This window comes from Podarcis raffonei, chromosome 13 (genome assembly GCF_027172205.1).
Source record: "Podarcis raffonei isolate rPodRaf1 chromosome 13, rPodRaf1.pri, whole genome shotgun sequence".
In the NCBI taxonomy this organism is placed as follows: domain Eukaryota; kingdom Metazoa; phylum Chordata; class Lepidosauria; order Squamata; family Lacertidae; genus Podarcis; species Podarcis raffonei.
The window spans coordinates 16,949,547-16,958,295 of NC_070614.1; the positions used below are offsets into that span (position 1 = coordinate 16,949,547).

Consider the following 8,749-nt stretch of genomic DNA (forward strand, 5'->3'; position numbering starts at 1 on the left):
CCCCCAAAAAGTTCGCCTTGTATCAGAAAGAAAACGTTATTGGTGCCTGGTGAGCAACAAATGGGTTGCTGTGACCAAAAGGTTGTCTCTGATGTCACCTTTTACACTTTCCATGAGGAGGAAAGAGAGAATAGCCTCCGCCAGGGCCGTCCCTTCCATTGTATCAAGTGAACAACCATATCAGGCTGTTCTGATAGGGGTCACATATAAGTGGTGGTTGAGACAATACACATGACTCTAGTTCTGTAGGCTGCAGTTCAGCCATGGAAACGTCAGATGTTTCCAAACAAACCTCTCTCTATCCAGGCAAACAAGAGGCAGTATTACTGTTCAGAGACACATACTAGTCAAGTATATGAACTGTGTGACACAGGATGAGTGAGACATGTGTCCTGGAGACATCCTCTGTAGAGTATCCCGAGGGTAGCATAAGGCCCTGGGTGTGAGGTTACTCATCCTTCTACAATCCAGTGTCTATGACTCTTTCTTGGATGTTGGAGCTATGTATGCAACACAGCCTCTCCTGGTTCCTATCTCGGGAAATGCAGTTTTCTCTCCCAGTCTTTTTGACAGAACAGACACCACATGTGAGTTCCTTCTACTACACCCATGGACCAATTTATAATTCTTCATTTCCTTTCAGCTCAGTTATGGCTCCTTTGCTCCACAGAACACGGATCAAAGCCGACACACTCCCTTCTACCGGATGGTGCCCAGCGATGACCATCAGTACACTGGGATTGTTGAGTTACTTGTCCACTTTTCATGGACGTGGGTAGGATTACTTGCTGGCAATAATGAGAGTGGAGAGAAGTGTATGCAGACGCTGCAACCTCTGCTTTCCAGGAAACATATTTGCTCGGCCTTCTTAGAGAGAACTTCCCAAGCTAGTTATGAGTATAATAACATTCATTTACTGTATCTCCAAGTGAATCAAGTGATTGTGAAGAGCAAAGCCAGTGCTGTTATTTTCTGCGGGAATTCTGTATCCATACTTGCCTTACAACCAATGTTAGCACAATGGGAAAGGGAAAATGTGGCTGGGACACCGATGAGGAAAGTGTGGATTCTGACTGCTCAGCTTGATTTCATAGGAATCACTTATCCAACAAGATGGGATATGCAAGTCTTCCAAGGTTCCATCTCTTTTACAGTTCATTCCAATGAGGTGCAAAGATTCAGAGCCTTTCTTCAGCTCCTAAACCCCTTTGAGGAAAATGGAGATGACTTTCTCAAGCAGTTCTGGACCCTGGTTTTTCGCTGTTTATTTCCAAACTCCAACATGGAGGAGAAGCCCAGTGGAAGCTGCACTGGAGAGGAGAAGCTGGAGGAGCTCCCTTCATCTGATTTTGAGATGAGCATGACTGGCCACAGCTACAGTGTCTATAATGCTGTCTATGCCATGGCACATGCTTTACATAACACATTGTTGCACAGGTCCAAGCAAAGGGCAGCGATGGAAGGAGAGATGCAGGAGCTTCGGAAGCTGCAAGCTTGGCAGGTACTGGTTACCATTTGACATGGGCAGGATCATGATGTCCAGGGGTATGTGCAACAGTGCCCTGAAAATTAGTATAGATAACCATACAGCATTTCTCTCATTCAACTTCAATCTCGTCTATTATTATTTCCTTCCTTCTGTGCAATTAACACTCAAGTGTGTCTCCTGTTCATTTTCCCTATAGAGAATTTGAGAAATAAATTTGATGGTTTTTCCAAGAGGCAATATATTGGAAGTGACTGTAAGTCAGGCTTCCTCAACCTCGGCCCTCCAGACGTTTTTGGCCTACAACTCCCATGATCCCTAGCTAGCAGGACCAGTGGTTAGGGATCACAATTCACACAGAATTTTTGTTTAAGGTGTTTGGCATAATTTTGGCCACAACTTTATTAAAATACATAAATGTGGGTGGTTGCTTAGGCATTGGTTACGACTATCTGTCCCCGCCCAGGGGCAGAACTGACTTCCAGTTTCCAGTGAAAGCCAGTAAGGGTAAACAAAGAGAACAACAACTACCAGACTTTTAGAAGACATCTGAAGGCAGCCCTGTTTAGGGAAGCTTTTAATGTTTGATGTATCACAGTATTTTAATACTCTTTTGGAAGCCGCCCAGAGTGGCTGGGGAAACCCAGCCAGATGGGCGGGGTATAAATAATAAATTATTATTATTATTATTATTATTATTATTATTATTAACAACAATATTGGGGAGAAAATGGAGCTGGGCACCATACCCTCACCTCTCCCCGCATGCTCACAGGGCTGAATATATGCAATAATTTCAGAACTGTCTGGCAGAGAGACAGGTAGCCACTGTGCGCTTTTACAAGAAGTCTGGTTACCACCCACACCCCACACTGTAGGAGCAGATTCAAAGGGCCATGTGGGGTCCCAACAATTACTGGAAATGACAGAAACGTCAGCACCTGTGTCAATCAAGCCTTCTATAATTTTTCCATTGATTTTATACTTACGAAGAAGTTTTTGTCGTCCAATTCTCTGTGTCACAGCCAGTAGCTGTGGGGGAATAGAAGAAGAGAGCTCGTGCAAATTATTATCAATAGCTGATACGACATTAGGTGGAGAAAGAAGCATTACCAATTGTGCCAAAGACTCACCCTTAGTTAACTGCATTGGCATAAAGCTCCAGAATTGTATCATAATTGTACCTACATAATCACGATGTAAAACACCTGGAATAACCTGGATTCCTTGTTTTGCCGCAGAAAATTTAGGCAAAATTAAACCTGTGACTGTAGAAGGGAGTGGACCTGCCATTTGGCTAGGCATGATCACAATTTCACCAGGCAAGGCAGTGTCTTTGGTTTCTTGATTGATCAAATCAATAGCAAATTCAAAAGGCACAATTTTAGAAACTTTTGCAACAGCAGAAACTAAGGGTGGGGAACTCTCTAATTTTCCGGGCCTGAGAGTTGGGCCCCTAAAGAGTTTCCCTGAGACCTACATTGATTTGCCCAATGATACCCTTTTCCACACTTTGGACATTTTTTTGAAGGTCTGGTAGTAGTATTTGCAGTAGTATTTTTATTTGCACCTCCGCCAGGGGCCCTGCACTGCTTAGCAAAATGGCCAGGGCGCTTGCAATTGAAGCAATTACCTGTAGGCCTGTTATTAGTTTGGATTGCAGTGGCAAGTAAAGACATAGCATGAGATTGACTCCCTATTTCTGTACATGATTGTATCATATCTGCAAGACTATATTTTGAACGACTTATGACAGATTGTAACACTTTCCTAGAATCAGTATTAGCATTCTCAAAGGCTAATTTTTTCATCAACTCATTCTGAGCTGTTTCATTATCTATCTGTCTAGAGATTGATTCTTTTAATCTATCAATAAATTGATGGTAAGGCTCTGAGTGTTGCTGCTTAACATTTACAAAGGAGTTCAGAGGCTGCCCTGAGACAGGGACTTTCCGAATGGCGCGCTGGACACAGGTCGCAGTGCGGCTAAAATGCGAAGCTGACAATAATGCTTGTGCAGCCAAGCTATCGAATGGGGCAGATCCAAAAAGTTGACTAGCTGTATGCATTGGATCAGCCAGAGCTATCGCACCATGTTTAAATTCACTTTCAAAGACCACATATTGTGCAGGGGATAGAATCATATGCATAAGATCTTTCCAATCATTAGGACACATTACATAAGAAGTTGATATACTTTCCAACATTCCCATAACATACGAAGATTTCAGACCTGAATCAGAGATAGCCTTCCTGAATTCCTTCATTATGGAATATGGAAGTTTGTCATAAAATACCTGTTGTTGTGCAGTCCCTGGAATAGGCTGATAACTAAAGGGGAAAAGTGACGGCATTTCCCCAGACCAGGCAGACTGCTCCTCTAGAGACAAAAGACCTTCCTGTTTAGCTTGAGTAATCCCAGCACGGACAACCCCATAAACATTTGTAACATTGGAATGCACCGGGGGGAGAGAAGGAAAAACGACAGACTGAGACGCAGCTTCTGCAGATCTCACAGGCATAGGCAGAGGAGGGGCAGGCAGAGAAGGGGGAGAGAGGGGGATTGTAGTAATCTGACACGGAGCTGCTTCGAGATGAGAGGGGAAGGAGGGGGGTGAAGTCAAAGGAGGCAAGATTTGTGGGTACGGTGGAGGATTAGGTGCTGAAGCAAGGGGTGTAGAAAGTAAGGAAGACGACAATCCTAATTTACCAATAGCATTTGCACATTTTTGCCAAGTGAGCAGGCAATTGATCGGAGCCCTTGGCTCAGAAAAAAGCGTTTTTCCAATTTTTTGCCAGGTCTCTATGTCCAGAGACCCTTTGTCTACATAAAATGGGCATTGGAACGTTATTTCCATTAACATTTGTTCAATTTCTTTTAAGGAAATTTGAACACCATCCCCCTTTTGCTTGACTAATTTAAATAATTCATTTGCGTGAGCTTTTTGACCTTTAGTCAGATTCCCTCCCATACCTACGAAATAGCGCGCTGAGACTTTTTTCCAGTCGGGTAAGTATGAGGTTTCCTAGCTCTGCAAGGGACCTGGTACCTTACTTCGTCGAAATCACGTCGGGGTCACCAGATGTTGAATCGCGTTCGAATCAAGGCAAACAAGCGGATGGTGTTTTTGAGATCCTCATCTGAGCTCCAAGGCTGCTTTTTGAGAGAGCCTTGAAACCCATGTGTGTCTCTCTTTTATTGAATCTTACAAAAGCATGGCCACTCATATGTTAGTGGCTGATTGGTTAAAATACAAACAAAGAGGCTAGTTCCTTATTGGTTAACATAGGTATAAGGAGGGGTTACCCAAAATCCATTAATCTCCAATTCTTCAAAGGGTCTTTTGCTAATGGACCTTAGACAAGTATCTAAGCTTTTAATCCACCTAGATTTATGATTGATTATATTATGTCTAAATCAATTACTAATGTTATGATCAGAATATAAAAACAACTAATTAATTATACACTGAAGGAAAACAGATCATTGTAAACTTAATGTGACCTGAGTGAAAAAAGAGTGGAATGCAAAGAATGGAATTTGTGTGTGTCTGGCACATCTTTACACAGCGTGTATATGAGAGAGAGAAGCAGAGGAAGATTTTAAGGTTCAAAAGCTTAAGAAAGTAGCTAAGGAAAGTTTCCCAGAATGCCACAGAAAAGAACCAGTGTTTTACTATACTGGCACATAAAGAGAACATCTCTACACCTAACCACAACTTACAAGTTGTGACGATTTGCTATGCAGTTGGCAAAAACCAAATGGCACCAGCTAATCAGCCAAATGGACAAAATTCCTACCAGGCCCCTGCCCCAAAAGCAGACAACCCCATGACAGGAATAGCAAGGTCAAACGCAAGAGCCGTAAGTAAGGGAGGGTGGGCGGGTGATCTGGTGCATGCAGCGAAAGAGAACGCTCAATGCTGCGTGCCCTGTATATAAAACCTTTGGTCCATCCCACAACTTGGCAACTTCAAAATTTCCCCAGTAACCCAAACAGCCCATTCACTGCCAATGGCCATCTGAATGATCTCACCCAGCAACAGAGGGCTGGCCTGTCAGACCCCACGGCAACACGTGCTCTCCATGAAGGAGAACATGCTTTGCCAATCTTTGATCGTTTATATGGGAATTAAACACTAGTTCCTATTTACAGAGTTATGTGGAAGAGAACATGGGCTGTTTGACCCTTTAAGTAGTTCCCTTTCCCCTCCTATAAAAACTATGCAATGGACTCTCTTTTATATTTTAAATAGAGAATAACTTTTACTCAGTGTACTTGCACGGGTTAGATTAAATATACCAGACAGACAGGTGTTCCTTATGTTACCAATACATCTTACATAGATTTGAATCTAAGACAAAAACTGCTACAGACTGACTAACTCTGAGACAGGAAGCAGCATAACAGAACATAACTGCTGCTCTGTTAAGACTGTTCATAACTGCCATAATTGTACCAACTGAAATAAGTGCCTCCAGCACAGGACATCACAGAGTCCTCTAGCCCTTGTGAGCATTAAGCCTTTCCTTAGCATTTTGGATGCTTTCATCTCACAGTTTAGGGGCTGGGGGAGTGAGGTCCTCCACTGCTCTTTCCCTTTTACAAGCTCTCATCCCCTTACGCTGCTATTGGGGGCCTTTAAGACACTTATTGGTAAGCTGGAAAAGTCCTACCAAGCCAGCAATTCCGGTGGCTTCTCCAATTGCTTTGTGGTTCTTCCGACCAGGGAGAGGGGAGGAAGGAGAAAGTTTTAGCCACCAGTGTTTCTCGTAGTGAAGTGGGCAACAATGAATTCAGTGCCTTTGATGATGAATTTGTTGTGCAAGACGGGCCAGAGTGGAATGGCAAGATGTTATTGAGACTTTTTGGGGCTACTGCATCTGTAATCAAAAGCTTCCACCCTGTGGCTTCAGCCCTTGTCATTGTTTCTTGTTCAGCAGGGAACTATGTGCTTTAGCTTATTTAAAAGGTATATAAACCACCCTTCAAAAGATTTAAAGCTCTAGTCTGAGCTTTCAAATCCCTGCCATTTACAGGCAGACTCTGCCCCAAAGTGAGTTCAGTAAGGGGTGACATTCGGGCTTTAATTCAGTGCTCCTTTGTTTCTCTTTCAATGCAGCTTCATCCCTTTCTTAGGAGTGTCTCATTTAACAACAGTGCTGGAGAAAAAGTATCTTTTGGTGAAAACAGGGAATTAGAAACTGGATTTGATATTACGAACTTGGTCACTTTCCCAAATAACTCCTATGTGAGAGTCAAGGTTGGGGGGATAGATCTGGAGGCTCCCCCAGGAAAGCAATTTTCCATTCATGAGGACAAAATGGTGTGGCATAAAAGTTTTCTCCAGGTGAGGAATGACAGCAATGTCCATGAGATGTGGGTAAACAAAATATTATTGCATTGCAGATCATGAGTCTAGTGTGTTCCTAGCAAAGTGTGGTACATATCTTGAAGCACATGTGGAACATGGACTCCTTATTTTGCTTTTGTTTTCTTTTAATAGAAGGTTAGGACCTGTTACCTGTTTGTGTTCAGCATTGTTTTGATCAAATCATAATGAGAAATTTGCATGTTTTCTAGGTCTTCATACTACACCCCTGATTGCTCCTTGTCTTTGGCAGGAAGATATGAAGAAAGCTTTTAAAAGGAGTCAGCTGAAGCCTCTTTTCAGTTGGGAAACGTGATAATAACACAATGTTCCAAATCACAGAGAGGTTAAGCACTTCCCCACCCCCTCAATTGTGAATAGTGGTATTTTTCACCCTGAATTGGTTCTAAGGAGATCATTTGCACCTCCTAGTCAAGGCTAAAATCCCAGTGAGCATACAGTACTGAGAATGCTTGGCATGTCATGCGTTCCTAATTGTAGCTGAGATAATGGGAGGCAAAGATCCTATACATCTACATGTGCTAAACTGTTCCCATGCTTATTCCAATGGACAGGTTCCACCCTGTTCTGTGTGTAGCCCAAGTTGCCCTCCTGGATACAGAAAGAAAAAGAAGGAGGGGGAGAAATTCTGCTGCTATGATTGTGCTCCATGTCCCCAAGGAAGGATTGCTTCCCAGAAGGGTAAGAGACACAACTCTCCCCCCTTCCCCCCCTCACACACTACAGTGGCCAGGCCATCCCGATCCAAATACGCCCACAGTTGACATACCAGATGAAGATGGTAAGAGGCACCAGTAGCTACACATGCTAGTTGGCTTGGGGTTCAAACACATTGCATTGTATCTGGTTTGTTGGGAAATACCTAAGATATTTCCGATTTCATCCTAAGAGGTCCGTATTGGAGGAATTTGTATTTGCTCTTTAAGACATGATGAGTCTGCATCTAATCTTTTCTTTTTTACCTCAGACATGAATGACTGTATTGGCTGCTCAGAAGATCACTATCCAAACAAGGACCAAACACAATGCATTCCAAAGACAATCAGCTTCCTGACTTTTGGAGAACCACTTGGGATGTGCATAGCATTTCTCTCTCTCCTTTTCTTTCTGCTCACACTTTTGGTCCTAGTCATCTTTGCTAAGCATCAAGACACACCACTCGTCAGGGCCAACAATCGAGATCTGACCTACACTCTCCTCACGTCTCTCCTCCTTTGCTTTCTCTGCCCCTTCATCTTCCTCAGCCAACCAGAACGAGTGAGCTGCCTGCTCCGACAAATGACTTTTGGTGTCGTTTTCACTGTGACTGTTTCTTGTGTGTTGGCTAAAACCGTCACTGTTGTTTTGGCCTTTGTGGCCACCAAACCAGGATCCAGAATGAGGAAATGGGTGGGGAAAAGACTGGCAAGCGCCATTGTGTTGACTTGTACGATTATCCAAGCTGGTATATGCACTGTGTGGCTGGGAACCTCTCCCCCATTCCCCCATTTTGACAAGCATTATGTGACGGGAGAAATCATTCTGGAATGTAATGAAGGGTCAGTTGCCATGTTTTACTGTGTCCTGGGCTACATGGGCTTCCTGGCCATTGTCAGCTTTGCTGTAGCATTTTTAGCCAGGAAACTGCCTGACAGCTTTAATGAAGCCAAATTTATCACCTTCAGCATGCTGTTATTTTGTAGTGTTTGGATCTCCTTTGTTCCGGTCTACCTGAGCTCCAAGGGGAAACACATGGTGGCTGTGGAGATCTTCTCCATCTTGGCCTCCAGTGCTGGCTTAATGGGTTCCATCTTTGCTCCCAAATGCTACATTATTATGCTGAGGCCTGACCTGAACATCAGAGAGCAATTAATGAGAAACTGAATTGGAG

The 8,749-nt window shown here is 43.4% G+C and overlaps 1 protein-coding gene across 1 annotated transcript; it reads left to right on the top strand.

Annotated features, from left to right (window-relative positions):
* Window positions 1-460: 460 nt before the first annotated feature.
* LOC128400260 (vomeronasal type-2 receptor 26-like) lies at window positions 461-8,749 on the top strand. Its single transcript, XM_053362419.1, has 4 exons — window positions 461-1,501; window positions 6,610-6,837; window positions 7,434-7,560; window positions 7,847-8,749. Exons 1-4 carry the CDS (start codon window positions 707-709, stop codon window positions 8,740-8,742), a joined length of 2,046 nt encoding a protein of 681 aa, XP_053218394.1. The 5' UTR covers window positions 461-706; the 3' UTR covers window positions 8,743-8,749.